This window comes from Myxine glutinosa, chromosome 8 (assembly GCF_964187855.1).
Source record: "Myxine glutinosa chromosome 8, kmMyxGlut1.1, whole genome shotgun sequence".
In the NCBI taxonomy this organism is placed as follows: Eukaryota; Metazoa; Chordata; class Myxini; order Myxiniformes; family Myxinidae; genus Myxine; species Myxine glutinosa.
Genome location: NC_136268.1, coordinates 52,091,247 through 52,115,773, shown reverse-complemented (window position 1 = coordinate 52,115,773; position 24,527 = coordinate 52,091,247). Strand labels below are relative to the sequence as shown.

The window sequence follows — 24,527 nt, the reverse complement described above, 5'->3', positions numbered from 1 at the left end:
CACAATACCTTGGTAGATTGTAAAAACAAGGTTAAGGGGTTTAGCATGACATCATCATGCCACAAATAAGTTATCGTAATATATGCACCACCACCACCAGAAACAAGAAAGAATGCACTGCAGTTGAGATGACTTCAGATCTTTATTTTATTACAAACCCCCACCTGTCTTAAAGGAGGTGGTGAGTTGCAAGGTGTATGATGGGAAGCATTCCAATCTAGGCCATAATAACATATCGGCACTCAGATCATCACCTGTTCTTATGTGTATGGCGAATAATGTTTATTAGGAGGCCAAAAGGTTATTGATCCCTGAAAGTTGGCAATTTGTGTGCTGCATGAACTGGAACAATCACACAGAGTAAATGCACGTAGACCAAGTATAAACAAGGATACCTCCCCCAAACAGTAGCAATGTCTCAGAACACACCTCACACGTCCAAAAGCATTGCTCTCGCACCTAACTCATGCAAGACGACAATAAAAATGTCAATGGTCTTGGAGCGCATATCAAGAGTTTCTCGAGCACAGCAAATTATCCCATCCCATTCTGACCTTCTCTCCTCCCTGGAGGGGTATATATTATGAACAGAGCACACATAATCTGCACAGTCATTGAATAAAGTCAATGGATAAACAAAATGATGGACATGAACCTCGTCGGTAGACACTTTTATTGGCTGGTGGTGTCTGAGATCATGTCGCATAGACTGAATATGAAATAGGGAGTTACTTGAGAAAACAGGTGTTAATTAACTAAAAACTTCATGCATAAATATACATATATACTGTATTGTCATGGCCAAAAATATTGGCACCGTTGCACTTTTTTCAAATAAAGCAACATTTCTTCCAGAAAATTGTTGAAATTAAAAAATCTGTTGGTATCCACATATGTATTTCTTTGGTTTGTAGTGGAACAAAACAAAAAAGCTGAAAAAATTACTAAATCTTAGCTTATTCCATACAGAAATCCTAAAATGGACCGGACAATATTATTCGCACCTTTTAGAAGTTGTTAGACATAATTAGATTTCAAGCAGGTGATTCTCCTTTACTTTGGAATTGAAGTCACCTGTGGTGAGTTTTATGTGTCTAATATAAAAAAGAACTCATTCAAACAGTTTGAATGGAGAAAAGGAGTCATTCTGCTGTTTTGTGTCACTGTGTGCAACGCAATGAGCATGGAGAAAATAAAGAAAACCAGAGAATTGTCTCAGGAGGTCAGACAGAAGATTGTATCCAAGCATGGACAATCTTAAGGCTACAAGTCAATCTCCAGAGACCTTGATGCTCCTGTGTCCACCGTACGCAATGTTATCAGGAAACCTAAAGCCCATGGCAATGTTGCCAACCTCCCTTGACGTGGCCGCAAGAGAAAACTTGATCGAAAATAGCAGCGAAGGATTGTTCCCATGGTGGAGAAAGCACCAAATCAACTGCCAAACAGATTCAAGCTGACCTTCATACACAAGGTACGACAGTTTCAACTCACACCATCCATCACCAACTCAATGAAAGGGGGTTCTATGGTAGGAGACCGAGGAACACCCCACTGCTGAGAAAGCCCGACTGGGGTTTTCCAAAACACTCGTGAACAAGCAAAAATCCTTCTGGGAGAATGTCCTGTGGACAGATGCTTTTTTGTAAAGCACATCATCTCTATGTTTACAGAAAACAAAATGAAGCCTTCAAAGAAAAGAACACCATCCCTACAGTCAAAGATGGAGGAGGTTCAGCGATGTTTTGGGGTTGCTGTGGCAGTGGGTGTCATGAATGTGTGCATGGCATCATGAAATCAGGAGATTACCAAGGCATTTTGGAGTACAATGTTCAACCGAGTGTCAGAAAGCTGGATCTCCATCGAAGCTCATGGGTCTTGCAGCAGGACAATGACCCCAAACACACTTCAAAAATCACCCAGGAATGGTTCAAGACAAAACGCTGGACTGTTCAGAAGTGGCCAGCAATGAGTCCAGATCTAAATCCCATTAAACACCTGTGGGGAGATCTGAAAACAGCAGTTGGGAGAAGGCACCCTTCAAATCTGGGAGAACTGGAGCAGTTTGCACAAGAAGAGTGGAACAAACTGCCAGTAGAGAGGTGTAGGAAGCTCATTCATGGCTACAGGAAGCATTTGACTGCAGTTATTTTGTCCAAAGGCTGTGCTACCAAATATTAAGTCCAGGGTGTCAATAATTTTTTCAATGCCATTTCTTTTTGTTTTCTGATTTATAGTCAGGTTCACTATGTTAACAAATATAATTTCGTTCAAAATTTTGGTAGATTAGCAAAACTATACATTTTTGGAATATTCAGAGCATGAGGAATCCAAAAATTAATGTTTACATTTGCGTAGACACCTTTGCGAAAATGACACTCAGGACAGTGATGAAGATAGTCAGGTTCACTATGTTAACAAATATAATTTCTTTCAAAATTTTGGGATGAGCAAACCTGTACATTTTTGGAATCTTCAGAGCATGGAGAATCTGAAAATCAATGTTGGCATTTGCACAGACACCTGCATGGCCGCCATTTTTGATTTTGAAAATGGCCGCCATAAAATACATATTTTGCGCGATCTCGGCTTCTAGTCAACCTAGAGACTTAATTAAATATGCTAATCCTATGTTTTCTGGGTCAAGGAATCCAATAAAGGCCTCAAAATAGTGCTCAGGATTATAGAAAAGCAACAAACAAAGGTAATTGAAAACCATTGTCTTTATATTTGTGATATAACTGTATTACATAATGCATGATATTGCAAGTCCTTTGAAGTTATAGGTTGTTATAGGAAGTTATAGGTAGTATCAGATTGAACGATAAGTCCTATACACAGGATCTACGAGGTCTATACCGTTCAGGAATATGCTTTTACAGATCTTCATCACTGTCCTGAGTGTCATTTTCGCAAAGGTGTCTACGCAAATGTAAACATTAATTTTTGGATTCCTCATGCTCTGAATATTCCAAAAATGTATAGTTTTGCTAATCTACCAAAATTTTGAACGAAAAAACATAGTGAACCTGACTATTAAAAGGATATATTAAGTTCTGAATCAAAAACAAAGGTTCTGTCATATTAACACTGAAATAAAGAATTGTGGAGACCACATATTTTTTGTCAATTTCAACTTATTTTTAGAGACAATTGTGAGTTATTTGAAAAAAGTGCAATAGACTGGGAAAATTTTCTGAAAATGTGCTTATTTAAAGTGCTGAAGGCAAATCGTGTCAATTTAGGGCACACAATGTTTTTAGGGGTATTGAGGGGTGCTGAACTCAAATCTGCTGTATGCCCAGCTCAAAAATGGCGGATAATGCCTCAGAATTGAGAAATCCAAGATGGCCACCACCGCCGGGCTGAAATGTATTTATGTACATATCGTTTTGACTAAACAAGGTAGAAACTTGAATGAAGTGCTTTTGTAGGTTTTCATACAGTCACATGAAAAAGTAAGTAGACCCCATGTAAAGTTTTGACTTTTTCAACATATTTCAACATACAGCTATTTGATCTTCATTTCAACAATATTGATAGATAAAGGTGATATAATATAACAAATACCATGCAACATTTACATTTTGTAGTCCATTGTATAATTTAAATAAACATAAATGCAAATTTCGCATGTGGAAAAAGTAAGTACACCCTTGGCTCTAATAGGTGGTATTGCCACCATTGGCAGAAACAACCTCAAGTAGGCGTTTCTTATAACTGTCTACCAATCTCTGACATCGACTGAGAGAAATTTTTGCCCACTCCTCCATGCAGAATTCTTTCAGCTGTGCGATGTTTGAGGGGTTTCTTGCATGCACAGCTCGTTTCAAATCCCCCCACAACATCTCGAAGGGATTTAGATCCGGGCTTTAACTTGGCCATTCCAGAACCCTCCATTTCTTTCTTTTCAGCCATTCCTTGGTGGATTTACTGGTATGTTCAGGGTCATTGTCATGTTGCAAGGTCCACCTTCGGTTGAGCTTCAACTTTCTGACAGATGGCCTCACATTAACCTCAAGCACCCTCTGGTACAATGAAAAATTCATAGTGGATTATATGATGGTGAGCTGCCCAGGCCCTGATGCAGCAAAGCTGCCCCAACCATAATATTTCCACCACCATGCTTTACAGTTGGTATCAGGTTCTTGTGGTCAAATGCTGTCTTTGATTTTCGCCAAACATGTCTTCTGGTACTGTGGCCAAATAGCTCTACCTTTGTCTCATCTGTCCAGAGCACATTGTTCCAGAAGTGCTGGTCTTTGCCTAGGTGTTCATTGGCAAACTTTAGTCTTGCCCTGATGTTCTTTCTGGACAGCAAAGGTTTCCTCCTGGCACACCTCCCATGTAGATCAAATTTGTGCAGCCTATTTCTAATGGTAGACTCATGCACTTTGACATCAACAGTGGCAAGAGCTACCTGTAGGTCCCGTGATGACATTCTGGGGTTCTTAGATAATTTGTGATAATTCTCAAATCTAAAATTGTGATAATTTGAGAGTAGTAGGCGGAGCGGGCGCAGGAGAGGGCATCTTTGTAGTGCTGCAGGTGGTCCTTGTAGGCTTGGGAGTGAATTGTGAGACCTGTTTTATTGCGGAGTCTTTCAAGTTGGCGAGCACGAGTTTTCATCAGGCGGAGTTCAGGGGTAAACCAGAGAGCAGAATGGGTGAAAGAAACTGTTTTGGTTTTTATAGGCGCAAGCTGGTCGAGGCAGGAGAGAGTGTGGTTGAAGTAGTCAGTGAGGTCAGAAGGGGTGTCGAGGTCAACGAAGGGAGAAGTGGATATTTTTTCAGAGAGGGTGGACTAGAATGAGGTAGGTGAAAGTTTAGCTTACGGAAGTTGATAATGCGATAATGCCTTGGTGCTGGGGTGGGGATGTTGATGGTCATAGTGATGGCTAAGTGGTCAGAGAGGGTGAGGTCGGAGCTAGAGAGATGGTGCAAAATTAGTCCAGTAGAGCAGACAAGGTCGAGAATGTGACCACGGTTATGGGTAGAAAAGTTGACATGTTGAGTGAGGTTAAAGCAGGTGAGTAAATCAGTGAAGTCAGTGGTTATTGTGGAGTCAGTGGAGTCCATGTGGATATTGAAATCACCGAGGAGGAGGATTGAGGGGGAGAAAGAACAGAGCTGGGTCAGAAAGTAAGAGAAGTCAGACAGGAATGATGGGTGTGGTTTGGGAGGGCGGTAGACGACTGCCATGACTGACTGTGTGTGACCAGAGTTTAAAAGCCAGGTGTTCAAATGATGGAGCAGATGAGATGGAGATGAGGCTGGTCTTGATGTCCTGTCGGTGAATTACGGCAATTCCACCACCTCGGCCCTCCGAGCGTGGTTTATTGATGTATGAATATCCATTGGGTGTAGTGAGGTTGAGTGAGAAGTAGTCCAGAGGTTGTTGCCAGGTTTCAGTGAGACAGAGAAAGTCCAGTTTAGTTTATATGTATATATGTGTGTGTGTGTCAACACCAATGGTGGCTTTAAAAACAAAAATTAACAAGAACAGAACTCATTAGCATGCAAAATTCCACCAGGCTGAACAGTTTACGTTTTGTATCCCACAGATAGGCCAGATATGGTTCTGGACGTTAACCAAAATCGAATCGGCTTGTTCTTGTTACGTACCCAATGCATCCACCAAGTTTTGTCCAAATCAGTCTACATCGTTTTGAAATATAATTCTATGTCGTTTTTGGCCCTATCATTTAATGATGAAGGAAACTTGAAATATTCTCATATCCAGATCCGAATTCGGGTAATCACCAAAATCGAATCAATTCTTCCTTGTCACACACCCAACCTGTCCACCAAGTTTCGTCTGAATTAGTCCACAACTTTTTGAGATATCCTGTTCACAGACAAACAAACAAAAAACAGACAGACAAACATACAGGGGTGAAAACATAATCTCCGTCCACCTTCGGTGGCAGCGGTAAAAATGATAACATAGGAGCCTGGTGTTGGTGTTGGCTTAGTGCAACACCATAGCCTGGTGTTGGCTTAGCGGTTAGGGTGCCGGCTTGGGATCCTAGGATCCTGGGTTCGAATCCCGGTCGATCGCTGAATTAACGCCAGGGCCTGTCATTGACTCAGCCTGTCATCCTTCCGAGGTCGGCAAATTGAGTACCAGCTTGCTGGGATGAATAATCCCCGTGTGTACCCCAGGTTAGAATAGGTACACCGTATCCCTGCGCATCGTAAGAGCGTGACCAAGGGTTGGCGTCAGGAAGGGCATCCGGCCATAAAAACATTGCCTCAAACAGGGAACCATGATTGTCATGGGGCCCGCAAGGCTAACCCCCACTCTAGCGGGGAAAATGGCCTTAAAACGATCATTCATTCATTCATTCATACAGGAGAGGTGAGAGAGGAGAGGGTTGGGGAGTTAATTTTAAACAAAATGGGTAAAAAGGAAAAGGGGATTAGGAAGAGAAAGGGAGGTGGAAATGTGAGAAACGGAGATAGAACAATGTCAGGGAAATGAGTTTACAAATCCACAATCTTTGTGATGGTAAACAGTATTTTGTGGAAAAATGCAGAAAAATAATCAAAATATTAAGTTATCAGACAAACTCAGTACCAGTGGAAAATAAATTATGGAAATAAAAGCAACAATTCAAATAAATAAATCGACAACCAAACACAGAGTCAGTGAATAGTGCACCGAATACAAACACGAATAATACATACCTGGTCTCCTTGTCTAGCGACCACAGCACCCGCTCCAACATGATGCAAAGTAACTCGGCCATCTAACAAAGAAGGATCCTGGCGACAAATGAAGAAACAATAAATACATGCATTTTATATTTGCATGCACAATAAACAAAAAGGCAAAAAACATTTTACTGGCGCACATGCTTTATTCTTAGATATCCTGGCAGTTGGCAGAGGCAATGGAAACCACATCGGCCTAAACTGAGCTAAAACAATATTTCAGCTCCCCAAGTCACGATTCATGTGTACTGTGCAGGGTGATGTTGGATTGTCCTGTCTGGGATTTGCTCTGGTATGAGAAGTGAGATGCCACATTGGCTGTTACCATCCTTGATGATATAATGCGAGGCATCGAGTATGGATTGTCAACCTCTCTGCAGCAGCTCACGAGGGAGGGACCCCATTAACACTTGCTTCTCTGATCATGTGGAGGCTTTGATTGGCCCTCTGCAATTTGCCTATGGCATCCGGCCCTCCCTCTCAGGCAAACCTCTGTTTGTCCTTTGATGCCAAAAACAGCTAAATATTAACACCCTTCGTTAAGAACCCATGGAAGTGCTCTGTGAAGCATCGCAGCTGTTCCAGTGGGTCCAACACTGGTTCTCCGGCTTTCCTGTTTATGATGCAAATTGAGGATCCTCTGCAGTTAACCCTAATGATGACTGAGGAGGGCCTTGGATCATGGGATGCCAAGGCGTCTTCATTTTCTTGAGCAATGGTAGACCAGCAATCTTATAACAGTGGTGTGTGACTGAATGAACCTCTGCATGTATGCGTCAGCATTCACATTTGATTGGTTTAGAGGTCACTTCCTGTATGCGGGTGAGTAGAAGAATAGGACTCGTAGCCACGGAGCCACAATGACATCGTTTAGTAGGTGATAAAGCTTCGGTATTTGGTGCACCCAAGCTGGTGTGCGCTTAACTGTTTGTTATGGCGGCTGGCTTAAGATCTCAGTGTCTTGAATTTGAGTCCCTGTCATGCTGCTGAATTAACACCAGGTGGGTTGACTCAGCCTGTCATCTATCTATAATTCCAGTAATCTCTGTGTGTATGTATGTATGTATGTATGTTTGTATGTTTGTATGTTTGTATGTTTGTATGTCTGTATGTCTGTGACCGCTGTTTCTCGACAACCACGGGTCCGATATACTTTAAACTTGCCAGGTATATTGCTGGGGACCCGAGGATGTGCCTTTTCAAGGTTTCATATTAATCGGAGAAGTAGTTACCGAGCTATGTCCAAAAAACGATTCAACCAATCAGAGAGCAGCGAGCTATCACGTGTGCCGAACGTGGCGAACAGACTCTGCCTCGGACGGCACATTTGAGAGCGTATTCATTTATTTCACGTTGGCAAACTATGTTGCCGCTATGTTGGCGTTAAACGATGTTTTAAAACTAATTAAAACTAATTTGCGATTCTTTCGCTTTCCTGCGCGTTTGTGCATGCTATGGCGATTTCTTTACCAAACTCTGCAAGCCGTTCGCTTTGGACCAAACCATTTCATGTAAATAGAGGGGGGGGATTGTCACCGTACTCGCAAGCCGTTCGCTTTGGACCAAACCATTTCATGTAAATAGAGGGGGGGGATATAATTTTAGATATAGATATAGTACGGGCATGCCCTAGTCCTTCCAAAGTCAGCAAAATGAGTACCAGCTTACTGAGATAATAAGCAATTCGGGTATCCTGCGTCGAGGTGGCGACCCCTCCAGGATTGTACTCCTTAGCCAATGAAACTGCCTTGGCAGCCCTATGTGCATCATAGCGTGAAAGGAACGGTTATTTGATTTGATTTGGTACACCCAAAATTATTATATGGATGTGACAGTGGAAAAAAAGGTATTCATTATTGCAAGCTCAGAAAAACATGATCATGCGCAGGAGCCTTGTCTTGTTATCATTACACTCGTCAACCCCAAAGCACAAATTGTGCCTCTTTCCAGTTGCAAATGTGGAAATCCCAGACATTGGAAATTCCCAGCAAGACCAGTCAGGAGTGATCTGGCCAATGGTGAAGAAAAGGTAGGAATAGAAAACTCGAGTCTCCACTGCCTTGTTGTGGTCCATTATGGATGTTTGTCTTCTGAGGGTTGAAATGTAAACATGAGTACCATCATCTTTCTCCAACCCACGAATGGAAAAGAAGGATTGCAGGAGCCTCTCGTTGACGGTTTCCCAATCTTCATTTGACCTCTTCCATGGCTTCTTGCCCTCTTTCCACAGACCAATTCCATCCCATGCAGACCGAGGTTGTCAACCACAAGAAGCCCCAACCAATATCCTGCTAAGTGCAGCCAGAGTTGAGACACCCCATCTCCTGGATACCAGCAATGTCCAACTGGTTGTGTTTCAACTCCCAACAGTTTGTGATTTTGTCCAGGTCTGCAGAGAGTGAAGAGGCTGCTGCCTGCCGATCTGAGGGTTGAGATATGGAGTGGCAGAGAGTGGAGTCATCAGCAAAGAGATAGAGGATTTTCCAGAGTCGGAAGACCAGAAAAACACAGGGCCCAGAATACTGCATTGAGGAACTCCAGCCTGAACAGTAAAGGGGGATGAGAGAATTCTATTCAGGGCCACACGTTGACTGCGGCCAGATGAAGTCGGCAAGCCATGTGTGGAGGTTTCCATGGATACCATAGGAGTTCGATGAGCAGAGCGGGGTGCCAGACTGTATCGAAGGCACGAGATATGTCAAGGGAGACAGCTCTGATTTCCTGTTTGGCATTGAGGACCTCCATCCATTGTTATCTCTTTTTTTGCGACATGCTTCAATGCAATTGCTTTTTTTTTTGTAGGTGAATCAAGGCCCGTGTTTGATATAGTTATGGCCAAATATTCTTCCACAGCAAATACAAAGACCAGTTTCACAGTGATGTCTTTTTCTTTTTTTTTAACCTTTTTGGGGGGTGGGGGGGGAGTTGGAGGTGGAGCATATGGAGAAGAGTTGTCAAGAGACAATAATTACTGCCATTTCTCCTTTTTGGTAGGATTTTCAGACGCAATGACATCGGGTGGTATCCAAATAAAATCAAAAAGTGTTGAATGATGAAGAATTTTGTTCAAACTGGCAAATGCATTTATCATGATATTTCATATAAATTATACAGTAATTCAAAAAAACAATGATAACTTGGCAAAGGACATCTGTATAAAGGTGGAAACCACCAGTACCTTTATATTGACAAGATTCAGCAGATCTTTCTTGGCTGCCCCAATAATTTCCTCGAGCTGTCGTGCATTGCTCCACTCAAACGCACCTGTCCCAGAACCCCAGGCCGCAGGGACACCTTCGCCGGATGCCATTCCTTCAATTCCGTCGTCACATTCGTACACAGTTTTGTCATCAGTGGGTTCATCACCTTTGTGTTTTTCATCATTCCGAACAGGATAATGATGTACGACTGAAGGCTCGGTGAGGACTTTCACACGACGTCCACGCACATCCAGCTCCTTCTCTCCTCCCTGGTGACAATTTATATGATAATTAGTGTGTCACAGGATGAAAGCGAGTTGGGTTTGTATGACTCATGCTTGCTTATAACTTCAAAAAAAAAACTAAAACAAAAACTACTTTTAAACTGTGTGGACATATCTCAAATCAGCGAATTTTGTTGAATCAGAAACACGAAGTCTCAGCCAGATATTTGATTAAAAAGGTAGTCTTCATCAATCATCTTTATTACTGCAATATTGAACTACGTCACCAAAGGTAGACGGAGGTTATGTTTTCACCCCTGTTTGTCTGTTTTTGTGTGCAGGATATCTCAATGTTATGGACGGATTTCGACGAAATCTGGTGGACAGGTTGGATGTTTGACGAGGGCAAATTGATTAGATTTTGGTGAAGGTACGAATCCGGATCTGGATACGAGTCTTTTTAATTTTTCAAGCGATTCTTCATCATTGAGAGATCAGGCCAAAAACGATATATAGCATGGTATTTCAAAATGTTGTAGACCTATTTGGATGAAACTTACTGGATGAATTGGGTAGGTGACAAGCACAAGCTGAAAAGATTTTGATTGAGTTCAGGATGCAGATCCGGCCTATCAGTGTGATACAAAAGGTAAACTGTTTATCCTTTACCAGAATATTAACACCCTCAACATTTCACTTCACTAGCTACACCTGTTTCCCAGGATATCCTCCACAATTATCAACAATAAGGAGCTGACATGACAGGATGGCTTTGAGGTGCGATCCTGCGGACCATCGAGTAGAAGGTCTGTTTCAGGTTTCAGAGCAACCGGTTGGTAAATAAGGGATGAGTGGGGATCAGAAGTTTCAGGGGGTAACTTCGATAATCGAGATTAGATGACCTAGTAATTGTTATTAAAGAGAACAGGGTGGGGAATAACTCACACTCCGCTGTTGTAACAGGACATAAAATAATCACAAAGCATTTGTTCACACGTACCAAATTTGAGTCCAATAGCCCCGATGGTTGGGTTATTTCCCCAAACAGCAGGAGAGCCCAGAGACAGGACCGATAAAGCGGGATCACGTAGGGACTGTTTAAACGGAATCAACAACAACAACAGGCATTTTAAGGCCATTTTCCCTGCAAGAGCAGGGGTTAGCCTTGCGGTCCCCATGACAATGTTCTCCATTTTGCCCTATTTTCTGCATCTCTCCTTGTTAACCCCTTTGCCCGCATTTCTTCTTCCACCATCTTTAGCCAAGTCTTTCTCAGTCTTCCCCGTCCTCTACTTCCTTCTACATTCATTTCCATCACTCTTCTCAACCAGTCACTTTCATCCTTCCTCAACACATGACCAAACCATCTCAACCTGTTTCTCTTCACAGCATCGATCACAGGCTCTATTCACATAATCTTTCGCAATTCATCATTTGTCTTCCTCTGTCTCAACGATACTCCACACATCCACCGAACCATTCGCATTTCCACCCTTTCCAGCCTTCGATGCTGCTCTACGTTCATTACCCATGTCTCGCTCCCATAAATCATAACACTTCTCACACATGCAGCATACACCTTTCCCTTCAGCTTCAACGACACTCCCCTCCTCGTCAGCACGCTACTCAGTTCCCAAAACTTCTTCCATGCACATCTCACTCGAGCAACCGTTGCCGAGTCTGATCCACCTTCTCCATTCAGCATGTCTCCTAGGTAACAAAATGTTTTCACACCTTCCAGCTTCACGCCGTCTCCAAGATCCAACTCAACATTTCCTCCATCTGCAGCTCCCTCTGTGCACACCTTACACTTGAATGTAGCTGCCACACTGGTTAATGACCCTCTCAAGTCACTACATTTTTGATGAACCCACTCAGCGCACATTGTACATTGAATGGAATTCACTCCGACACCCTTCCTGCACACAGCACACGGCCACTTCCCAGTTCTTTCCACATCACCACATGCTTTACCACTTGCCATCACCTTCGTTTTTCCGATATTCACCTTCAGACCTTTTGTCTCCATACATTCCTTCCACTTGTTCATCTTCTCCTGCAGTCCATCCATACTTTCTCCAATCAACACCAGATCATCTGCATACAACTCCCATGGTAAACCCTCCTTTACGTTCTGAGCCAGCACCTCCATCACAGCTACAAATAGTAGTGGACTTAGTACCGACCCCTGATGCACTCCCACCTTCACCTCAAACTCACCACTGTTCCCGTCCTTCGTCCTTACAGCTGTGCGCGCTCTTTTGTACATTGCCATCACCACTCTGATCAACCATTTCTCCACTCCTAACTTCCTCAATGCCCATGTCATTACTTCACGTGGAACCCTATCGAATGCTTTCTCCAGATCAACAAACCCAAGAAACAACTTCTTCCTCTTCTCCATATACTTCTCCTGCAACTGCCTAACAATAAAAAGCGCGTGTGTCGTTCCTCTTCCTGGCATAAATCCAAACTGCAATTCGTCAATCTTCACTTTCTTCCTTATCCTCCTCTCCAACACCCTTTCCAATACCTTCATTCCATGCTCCAATAGCTTTATCGCTCGATACGAGCCACAGTCCAGAGGGTCACCTTTCCCCTTGTATAGAGGGACGAGGGTACTCAGTTCCCAATCCACTGGAATGCGGCCTTCTTTCACCACTAGATTGCAGATCTCTGTCATTCTCTTCACACCCCAATTTCCCACTGCCTTCAACATATCTCCCACAACTCCCCGTCGGCCCTCCCGCTTTTCTACTCTTCATTGCTTTTATCGCTTCCTCAACTTCCTTCTCGGTTATCTTCTCTGCCGGTCCTAAAACTGGGTTACTCTCTGTGTTGCCATCCCATTCATTCTCTGCATTCAACAGCATTTCCATATATCTCTTCCATCTTCCTTTAATTTCATCTGGGTCCACAACGATTTGTCCCACTTCATCCTTCAAGCAACTCACCCCCATCACATCATACCTCTCTTTCGCTATCTGCTTTGCAATCCTGAATACAGCTCTCTGACCCTCTTCCAAATCCAAACGTTCTCCGAACATTTTCCTACATGCCTCCTGTGCCTTTGCTACCTCTTTCTTTGCAGCCTTATAACTTTCATGCTCTGCCTTTTCTGCCCCCATACCCTTCGCCTTCTGCCACTCCTTGAACGTCTTCCTCTTCTCGTCAATCTTCTTTCCAACTTCATCATCCCACCACCATGTTTCCAAGTGCCTCGGTGGTCCTTTTGTCCATCTACATACCTCACCAACGGCTCCCAACAGACTATCTTTCATTGACATCCAACCACTTTCAAGCTCAACCACATCATCCTCTACCATATTCAGCTTCTCTTTTAATGCCTCCCTCACTGTCACCTCTTTCAACCTCCACACCTGTTTAAACGGAATCGACTTTGGTTAATGGGGTCCTCATTGGATTTTGCCAAAGCCCAGTTTTGAACGCTGTGACTGAATTTGGTGCCATGGGGGCAGGGAGATCCAGATGACGACAACCCATGAAGACCTACCTGTCCTGGTGCATCCTGTCAGATTTGGTTTGAATCAGCCAGGTAGTCTGGAGTTTGGGAGCAGAAGGCAATTTAGTGAAAATGAGGGATGTGGGTTGAAGGGACCATAGCCCCCATTCCTGAAGTGGTACGGTCATGTGGAGCACAAGTTAAGTTAATGGCATGGTCCTTATGTTTCATGAAGAGTTTGGTCTGTATCTGTTGTCGGTTTCTGAGAAGAAGATTTTTGAATGAAATACCAATATTTGGAGTAAAACCACCTTTGAAGGGTAGAGCATCACTTGTGACATGCGATTCTCGTCCTGCTTACAGAGGAATCCGTGCATTGCATTCCTCTAAGCCTGTTCCAAGGTGTACCGCAGTTAGAGCAGAGGGTGGTGGCCTCTTGACAGAGGAGCCTGAAGTGAACACCTGCTGGGCCGATTACTTGGAGCGGCTGTACCAGGATGACCCACAGGCTGTTGAGTTGGATGTCAGGGGTGTTGCTATCCCAAATGCTGCCCCCCCCCCCCTCCCCCAATTAACTGTGAACAGCCTTCACTTGTGGAAACACAGGCGGCGGTGAACTGGCTGAAAGGGGGGCAAAGCGCTCCTGGGACTTGTGGCATCCATGCTGAGCTTCTCAAGGCTGGTGAAAATGCTGCACTTGAGTCGTTGTAGGCATTTCTGTGCTTTGTTTGGAGCACAGGCATCATCCCAACTGACTGGAAGATGGGCCTTGTTGTCTCCCTCTGGAAGGGGAAGGGTGATCACCAGGACTGCAACAACTAGAGGGGTGACGCTACTCTCGGTGCCGGGCAAGGTCTTTGCTTTGATCATTCTTGAGAGGGTTCGCCGCCATCTGCTCGAGCACCAGCGACCAGAGCAGTCGGGCTTTACACCAAAGAGGTCAATGATTGACCATATCCTTGCGCTTCGGGTCTTCAACAAACTCAAGCAAGAGTTTTGCCAGGGGCTGCTTGCAGCCTATGTTGATCTCCGCAAAGCGTTCGATTCGGTGAATCGGGATGCCCTCCGGAGGATTCATTGTCTTTGTGGGGTGGCACCAACGCTGATCAATCTGATCTCTGAACTATACTCTGGTACTGAGAGTGCTGTTAAGTGTGGTGGCTCAATCTCTGACATATTTCCAGTTGTCACTGGAGTTCAGCAGGGGTGTGTACTGGCTCCTACATTTTCGGCGCTTGTATGGACTGGATTCTGGGGAGGATGTCGGAGAGGTCAGGCTGCGGTGCATCGTTTGGGAGTGTCAAGGTCTCTGACCTTGATTTCACAGATGATGCAGTCATCTTTGCGGAGACGCTGGATATTCTTACAGGGGCCCTACAGGCACTGAATGAGAAGGCTGGGACTACGGATTTCCTGGGTCAAAACCAAGATCCAGGCTTTCAATGACATCTTGGATGCTGCTGTCTTGTCTGTGCCCGTTTGTGGCGAAGATGTTGAGTTCACGAAGAGATTCACTTACCTTGGCAGTGTTGTTTATGTCTCCACATGTTGTGAGCCAGAGGTTGATAGACGTCTGGGTCGGGCCTGGGGAGTCATGCATTCACTGGATCATGGGGTATGACGCTGTCGGTATCTATGCAGGAGGACGAAAGTCAGAGTCTTTAAGTCCTTGGTGCTTCCAGTCTTGCTCTACGGATGTGAGACTTGGACCTTTACCAAGGGCCAGAATATGAGTCTTCTCTTCACTCCTTTGGAACCAAGTCTCTTCGGAGAATCCTTGGCTAACGCTGGTCGGACTTTGTGTCCAACGAGTGGTTGCTGAGAGCGACTCAGATGAGATTTTTTTCCTGTGTAGTCCATGAGCGTCAGCTGAGACTGTATGGGCATGTGGCTCATTTTCCGGATGCTGATCCAGCTCACCAGATGCTCTCAGCAAGGGAGCCTCGTGACTGGAGGAGGCCAACGGGCCGACCGGGTGCCTCGTGGTTGCAGCAGGTTGATCGGCATCTCAAAGGAGATAGGGATGGGCCAGGCATCACCCTGGGGGATGGGCAGATGGAGGCCCCTGAATTACCGTCAGAAAGTGGATGCGGCGACGCGTTGCTCCGGCGCATGCTCCCATACCTAACCTGACCTGACCCCTTTTACCCCACTTAAATGGGCGGATCTGGATATGGAGCACAACCGCATGAGAACTAACTGTCCAGATGCATTGAACCAAATTTGGTCCGTATCGCTCAGGTAGTTGTGGAGAAGATGTTTTAGTGAAAATTAGGGATTTGGGGAGGGGCCCATAACCCCGTTTCTGGAGGAGATACGGCCATGAAGAGCACAACTTAAGGTTAGGGCATGGGCCCGATGCTTCGTGGCGAGTTTGGTCTGTATCTGTCTGGTGGTTTTTGAGAAGAAAATTTTTGAATAAAATACCAATATTTGGGGCAAACCCCAACTTTCACCTAACTTATTGGGAGTGCATCTGGATGGGGAGCACAACCCAATGAGACCTATCTGTCCTGATGCATCATGCCAAATTTGGTCCATATCAGTCGGGTAGTTTTTGAGGCGAAGATGCTTTAGTCGAATGTTAACAGACAGACGTACTTCCAGATGGATGGCTGGACACCGGGACCCACTCTCTAAGCTTATATCGGAAAAATAATCTGACAAAATGAAAGCTGATGTTTGAGCCTGGTACTCAAGTTCTGTGTTACCACCCAAGATATTACCGTGGAAACATTGACTGTTGCCGGATCTTCTGTTGAAGGGGGCAAGCAGACTCCAGCACGCTGAAATGCCATTTCCAGATCAGACGGAGAGGATCCAGAGATGGTACCTGTGGTACAACAGAGCGGCAATAGTGGTAACAAAGGTATTTTAAAAGCATGTTGAAATATAGAGCATCGTTTTATAATCAATTTTTTTCTTTTTCTGAATGAGACACTATCCTAACCAAAGCACAGGTACAGCTTTGTAAAAAGGTAACACTAGCAAGATCTTAAAAACATTAAAATAAAGAGGTGATGAAAATAAGTTAATTCAATATCCAACATGGCATGCGAAACTCACTGGCCGTGGATGCGAATGCAAGCAAATCAGACTCTGTGGTCACAAAGCAGGAGTGCGTGTCAGTACCAATGTGAGAATGGAATGCACATTTATTTAAAAAATAAATAAATGAAATCTAAGAAGCACTAAGAAATGCAGGGTGAGGAGAGTCAAGGACGGGATGTCAATAAGCGGTGAGTGAACAGTGCTCTTGTTTATAGCAAAAGGACAAACGGTACATAGAAAAGGATGCAAACAAATGAGACTAAACAAAGATAATCTTCATAAAACTAGAAAGGCACTCTTTGACGGCAGTAGCAGAATTTTTACCGAATGGAACCTCTGACCTTTGACCTCTTGAACCCTTAATCTAATCCATTTATCTTTACATCATTATCCATACTTGTATCAAGTTTGATTTAAATCCCTTCAGTTGTTAAAAAGTTATCACAATTTTACCTGACATGACCTCTGAACATTGACCTCTTGATGCCATAACTCAAATCAGTTCATCTTTACATCACATATACCAAGTCCATCTTTACATCACATATACTGACACCAAGTTTGTTAAAAATCCCATCACCGGTTCACAAGCTGGCCGGGTAACATAATTTTTTTCTTAACATGACCTCTGACCTTTGACCTCACCACCCCTAAAATACAGTCGTGGCCAAAAGTATTGGCACCCTTGCACTGTTTTCAAATAACTCACAATTTTCAATAAAACTAAGTTGAAATTGACAAAGGTATTTGGTCTCCACAATTCATTATTTCACTGTTAATATCACAGAACTTTTGGTTTTTGATTCAGAACTTAATATATCTTTTTAAATCAGAAAAAAGAAATGGCATTGACAAAATTATTGACAACCGAGACTTAATATTTGGTAGCACAGCCTTTTGGACAAAATAACTGCAGTCAAGCACTTCCTATAGCCATGAATGAGCTTCCTACAGCTCTCTACTGGCAATTTGGCCCACTCTTCTTGTGCAAACTGCTCCAGTTCTCCCAGATTTGAAGGATGCCTTCTCCCAACTGCTGTTTTCAGATTCCCCCACGGGTGTTCCATGGGATTTAGATCTGGACTCATTGCTGGCCACTTCAGAACAGTCAAGTGTTTTGTCTTGAACCATTCCTGGGTGCTTTTTGAAGTGTGTTTGGTGTCATTGCCTACTGCAAGACCCATGACCTTCGACGGAGATCCAGCTTTCTGATACTGGGTTGAACATTGCGCTCCAAAATGCATTGGTAATGTCCAGATTTCATGATGCCATGCACACATTCATGACAACCAGTGCCAGAGGCAGCACAGCAACCCCAAACCATCACTGAACCTCCTCCGTGTTTGACTGTAGGGAAGGTGTTCTTTTCCTTGAAGGCTTCATTTTGTTTTCTGTAAACATAGAGATGATGTGCTTTACCAAAAACAATAACTTGGTCTCATCTGTCCACAGGACATTCTCCCAGAAGGATTTTGGCATGTTCAGGTTTGTTTTGGTAAACTCCAGTCAGGCTTTCTTACATATGTCTCTCTCTCAGCAGTGGGGTCCTCCTGGGTCTCTTACCATTGAACACGCTTTCATTGAATTGGCGATGAATGGTGCGAATTGAAACTGTCGTACCTTGTGTCTGAAGGTCAGCTTGCATCTTTTTGGCAGTTGGTTGAGGTGCTTTCCCCACCATTCGAACAATCCTTCGCTGCAATCTTCGATCAAGTTTTCTCTTGTGGCCACGTCTAGGGAGGTTGGCTACAGTGTCATGGGCCTTAAACCTTCTGATAACATTGCGTACGGTGGACACAGGAACATCAAGATCTCTGGAGATGGACTTGTAGCCTTGAGAGTATCCATGCTTGGCTACAATCTTGTGTCTGACATCCTCCAACTATTCTCTGGTTTTCTTTCTTTTCTCCATGCTCATTGCAGTACACACAGTGACACAAAACAGCAGAATGGCTCCTTTTCTCTGTTCAAACTGGTTGAATGAGTGATTTTTATATTGCAGGCACCTGAAAATCACCATAGGTGAGTTCAATTGCAAAGTAAAGGAGAATCACCTTCTTGAAATCTAATTATTTCGAACAACTTCTAAAAGGTGCCAATAATATTGTGCGGGCCCAGTTTAGGATTCCTGTGTGGAATAAGGCAAGATTTAGTAATTTTTTCAGCTTTTTTTTGTTTTGTTCCACTGCAAACCAAAGAAATACATATGTGGATACCAAAATAATTTTTAATTTCAACAATTTGCTGGAAGAAATGCTGCATTATTTGAAAAACGTGCAAGGGTGCCAATATTTTTGGCCACAACTGCATAATCAGTTCATCCTTGCATCATGATACATATCTGTACTAAGTTTGGCTTGGATCCCTTCAGGTGTTCTCAAGAAATACACCTGTTACAGACTCTGACCTTTGACCTCTTGAACCCAAAATCAAATCAGTTCATCTTTGCATCATAATACATACTTGTACCAACTTTGGTCAAAATCCCATCACTGGTTCACAGGTTACAGCGGGAATAGGATTTTTACCTTACATGACCTCTGAACCTTGACCTCATGACCCTAAATCTGATCAGTTCATCCTTATCTCATTTTACATACCTGCACCTGCACCGTTTAGCCGTTCTCAACTTATCACGGTAACGAAAACCAATCACAGAAGGATGCACGGACGGGCAGACAACACAAAAACATCATGCTTTACATGCTCAACATAAAGCAGGTAAAGGATAAAAATTGTATCGGAATGTTTGTATAGCACTCATTGCACACATTGGTGAATACTAGGGCATGCCCGTACTATATCTATATCTAAAATTATATCCCCCCCTCTATTTACATGAAATGGTTTGGTTCATGAAATGTTTTGGTTCATTCGCAACGCCAAAGCGAACGGCGAACGCTTTACATGAAATGGTTTGGTCCATGAAATGTGTTGGTCCATTCGCAACGCCAAAGCGAACGGCGAACGGCTTGCGAGTACAGTGACAATCCCCCCCCCCCCCCCCCCCTCTATTTAGATGAAATGGTTTTTATTAGTTTTAAAACATAGTTTAACGCCAACATAGCGGCAACATAGTTTGCAAACGTGAAATAAATGAATACGCTCTCAAATGTGCCATCCGAGGCAGAGTGTGTCCGCCACGTTCGGCACACGCGATAGCTCGCTGCTCTCTGATTGGTTGAATCGTTTTTTGGACATAGCTCGGTAAGTAATTGTCCGATTAATATGAAACCTTGAAAAGGCACATCCTCGGGTCCCCAGCAATATACCTGGCAAGTTTAAAGTATATCGGACCCGTGGTTGTCGAGAAACAGCGGTCACAGACAAACGTACAAACGTACAAACAAACAAACACACAGAGATTACTGGAATTATAGATAGATAAAAGAACCATACTGACCACTCTTCCATTCATCTTCCAATGATTTGCCACCTATTTGCATAGGCCACTATGTTTGTTACATTTGCTAATTGCTAACTCTCAGATGATAAATATACAACAACAACAACAACAACATGCATTTTAGGCCATTTTCCCTACTAGAGCGGGGGTTAGCCTTGCGGTCTCCATGACAATCTTCTCCATTTTGCCCTATTTTCTGCATCTCTCCTTGTTAACCCCCTTGCCCGCATTTCTTCTTCCACCATCTTTAGCCAAGTCTTTCTCAGTCTTCCCTCGTCCTCTACTTCCTTCTACATTCATTTCCATCACTCTTCTCAACCAGTCACTTTCATCCTTCCTCAACACATGACCAAACCATCTCAACCTGTTCCTCTTCACAGCATCAATCACAGGCTCTATTCCCATCATCTTTCGCAATTCATCATTTGTCTTCCTCTCTCTCAACGATACTCCGCACATCCGTCGAACCATTCGCATTTCACCCTTTCCAACCTTCATTGCTGCTCTACATTCATGACCCATGTCTCGCTCCCATTAATCATAACACTTCTCACACGTGCAGCATACACCTTACCTTTCAGCCCCTCATCATCAGCACGCCACTCAGATCCCGAAACTTCTTCCATGCACATCTCACTCTAGCAACCGTTGCCGAGTCTGATCCACCTTCTCCATTCAGCATGTCTCCGAGGTAGCAAAATGTTTTCACACCTTCCAGCTTCACGCCGTCTCCAAGATCCAACTCAACATTTCCTCCATCTGCAGATCCCTCTGTGCACACCTTACATTTGAAAGTAGCTGCCACACTGGTTAATGACCCTCTTAGACCACTGCATTTTTGATGAACCCACTCAGCGCACATTGTACATTGAATGGAGTTCACTCCGACACCATTCCTACACACAGCACAGGGCCACTTCCCAGTTCTTTCCACCTCACCACATGCTTTACCACTTGCCATCACCTTCATCTTTCCGATATTCACCTTCAGACCTTTTGTCTCCATACATTCCTTCCACTTGTTCATCTTTTCCTTCAGTCCATTCATACTTTCCGCAATCAACACCAGATCATCTGCATAAAACAACTCCCACGGTAAACCCTCCTTTACGTTCTGAGCCAGCACCTCCATCACAGCTACAAATAGTAGTGGACTTAGTACCGACCTCTGATGCACTCCCACCTTCACCTCAAACTCACCACTGTTCTCGTCCTTCGCCCTTACAGCTGTGCGCGCTCTTTTGTACATTGCCATCATTACTCTGATCAACCATTCCTCCACTCCTAACTTCCTTAATGCCCATGTCAATACTTTGCGTGGAACCCTATCGAATGCTTTCTCCAGATCAACAAACCCAAGAAAAAACTTCTTCCTCTTCTCCATGTACTTCTCCTGCAACTGCCTCACAATGAAAAGCACATCTGTCGTTCGTGTTCCTGGCATAAATCCAAACTGCATTTCGTCGATCTTCACTTTCTTCCTTATCCTCCTCTCCAACACCCTTTCCAATACCTTCATTCCATGCTCCAATAACTTTATCGCTCGGTACGAGCCACACTCCAGAGGGTCACCTTTCTCCTTGTATGGAGGGACGAGGGTACTCAGTTCCCAATCCACTGGAATGCGGCCTTCTTTCACCACCAGATTACAGATCTCTGTCATTCTCTTCACACCCAAACTTCCTGCTGCCTTCAACATATCTCCCACAACTCCCGTCGGCCCTCCCGCTTTTCTACCCTTCATTGCTTTTATAGCTTCCTCAATTTCCTTCTCAGTTATCTTCTCTGCCGGTCCTAAAACTGGGTTACTCTCTATGTTGCCATTCCATTCATTCTCTGTGTTCAACAGCATTTCCATATATCTTTTCCATCTTTAATTCCATCTGGGTCGACAACGATTTGTCCCACTTCATCCTTCAAGCAACTCACCCCCATCACATCACACACTCTTTCGCTATCTGCTTTGCAATCCTGAATACTGCTTTCTGACCCTTTTCCGAATCCAAGCGTTCTCCGAACATTTTCCTCCATGCCTCCTGCGCCTTTGCTACCTCTTTCTTTGCAGCCTTCCTGGCTGCCTTATAACTTTCATGCTCTGCTGTTTCTGCTCCCGTACCCTTCGCCTTCTGCCACTCCGTGAACTTCTTCCTCTTCTCGTCAATCCTCTTTCCAACTTCATCATCCCACCACCATGTTTCCGAGTGCCTCGGTGGTCCTTTTGTCCATCCACATACCTCACCAACGGCTCCCAACAGACTATCTTTCATTGACATCCAACCACTTTCAAGCTCAACCACATCATCCTTGACCATACTCAGCCTCTCTTTTAATGCCTCCCTTACTGTCACCTCTTTCAACCTCCACACCTTCATTCTCGGTTGGTACTTCACCCGCCGAGCTCTCCTCGCACCTTTCACCCTTATGTCGCAGACAACCAAGTGGTGCTGTGAAACAGCCTCCTCCCCCGGGATCACCTTTGTGTCCCGGAGGTGCCCCCTATCTCGCCTACGCACCATCAGCTAGTCAACGGTTGTCGTCGACCCACCTGACGTGGATGTAACAAGCTTATCATCCTCTTTCTGGAACTGAGTATTACAAATCAACAAATCAGCTCCATCAGCAAACTCCAAAATCCTTTCACCTTCTCCATTTCTCACACCAAATCCGTAACCCCCATGAACTCCGTCAAAACCATCCATACTCCTTCCCACATGTCCATTTAGGTCTCCTCCTACCACAACAACTTCCTCATCTTTCACGTTTTCCATCAGCTTCTCTATCGCACACCAGAACTTGTCCTTCTCTTCATCGCTTCGACCAATCTGCAGAGCATATCCCGAGATGACGTTCACCAAGAGCTTTCCAATCATCATTTTCACCATCATCAACCTATCACTCACTCTAGTCACACTCACCACACTGTCTACAAACTCCTCAGAAAACAGGACACCAACACCATTCACGCCCTCCAGGCACCCTTGCCACATAAACTTGTATTTCTGTCCCTGCCTACCCTTCACCATTCTCACACCACTTCCCTTCCATCTCGTCTCTTGCACACAACATATGTCCACTCTTCTTCTGACCAATACTTCCACCACTTCTCCTGATCTCCCTGTCATTGTCCCTACATTCCATGTCCCAAACCTCAGAAACCGATCTCTACTTCGGGCTGTACCCTGCCCATATGTAGTTGTAATTGTCATGGTTCTCTTTTTGAGGCAATGTTTTTATGGCTGGATGCCCTTCCTGACGCCAAACCTCTTAGTCGTCTCTTACGACACGCAGGGATACGGTGTACCTATTCTAATCCAGGGTATACACTGGGAAACGTTTAAAACATGCAAATTCTGGGGGGGGGGGGGGGGGGGGGGGGAGGGTGGCGTCAGCATCACGGCTGCGGTTTAAACATATTTAAATAATATTTAAACAAAACCATGAAAAACAATCTGGGAAAAGTCTCTAAGGGAGAACGTGGATTTGAGAAAGCAGGAGCAGAGGTGGAAGAAAAACGAGATATAGGGGCCGGGGCACAAGTCAAGACGAGGAGGAGAGCGAACGAGCACGTGTCCGGGAGGAGAGAAAGAATTAATATAGAATTTTTTTTTGTTGTTGTTTATTTGTTTGTTCTGTTTTCAAAACGCTGGACAAAGGGTAAGATGTTCGTGAGAGGTAGGGGGGAGAAAAGAAAATCAAAGAAACAAGCAAATACTATGAAGGAAAGAACTTATATTCACAAAATACTGACAGGGGGGAGGGAGCCTGGAGAGACCAGGCCGCACGAGGCGCGCACGAGGCGCGAACAAAAAAACGACTAATTACACAAAAATTTGCAACAACTACAAAACCAAAACGAAGTAGAAACACACAATAACACACACACAACAAAATACCCAGCAGAAATTTGACAAAGACACAAACGGGAAAACACTCAAACTTTGATGCCGTGGAGAGATCGAAGCAAGCCTTGTCGCTCGAGGGACCGCTTTATCTTTTATACTTTTATTTATCAGATGATAAATATCATTGACGTTTTTTATTTAAAACAAGGGAAAGTCAGAAAAAGTCCCAAAGTGATGACATATTAGAGAATAGCAGAATCCGTAATCTTACTTAGATCCTTACTGTTGATATCCACTGGCATCGAGATCGAGCGAGCAAGACTCCCTTGGACTCGCGAGGTCTTTGGCAGCTCTCCATCTGCAAAGATACAGAACAGCACTTCTGGGAGTAGTTATTAAAACTAATGTATCATCATTAATTAGTGCAACATGGAAGCAAAGAGGATCACACAAGGAAAATTAAACATAAGGTGGCAACGGTCTAAGCCTCTCCCCACCCCCTCCGCCAACCACCGAAAGTGACTGACACACGCACCCATACACAATTGTGACAACTCAACAAAAAAGTCTCAGCCTCCCCCTCACAACTATGTCCCATCTTTGCTTGCTGTGCCAGCAACCTTAC

The 24,527-nt window shown here is 44.1% G+C and overlaps 1 protein-coding gene across 12 annotated transcripts in view; it reads right to left on the bottom strand.

Annotated features, from left to right (window-relative positions):
- The window catches only part of LOC137432502 (patatin-like phospholipase domain-containing protein 7), a 170,660-nt gene that overhangs the window by 99,753 nt on the left and 46,380 nt on the right, over positions 1 to 24,527 (bottom strand). For 7 of the 12 annotated variants that reach the window (XM_068124495.2, XM_068124501.2, XM_068124503.2 and 4 more), the window contains 5 exons: positions 24,174 to 24,260; positions 16,670 to 16,702; positions 16,330 to 16,436; positions 9,895 to 10,185; positions 6,690 to 6,767 (listed from right to left, as the gene is read on the bottom strand). In XM_068124495.2, coding sequence (XP_067980596.2) covers positions 6,690 to 6,767; positions 9,895 to 10,185; positions 16,330 to 16,436; positions 16,670 to 16,702; positions 24,174 to 24,260 — 596 coding nt within the window. The remainder of the gene's footprint in view (positions 1 to 6,689; positions 6,768 to 9,894; positions 10,186 to 16,329; positions 16,437 to 16,669; positions 16,703 to 24,173; positions 24,261 to 24,527) is intronic. The other 5 variants (XM_068124497.2, XM_078783300.1, XM_068124498.2 and 2 more) reach the window with 3 other exon arrangements.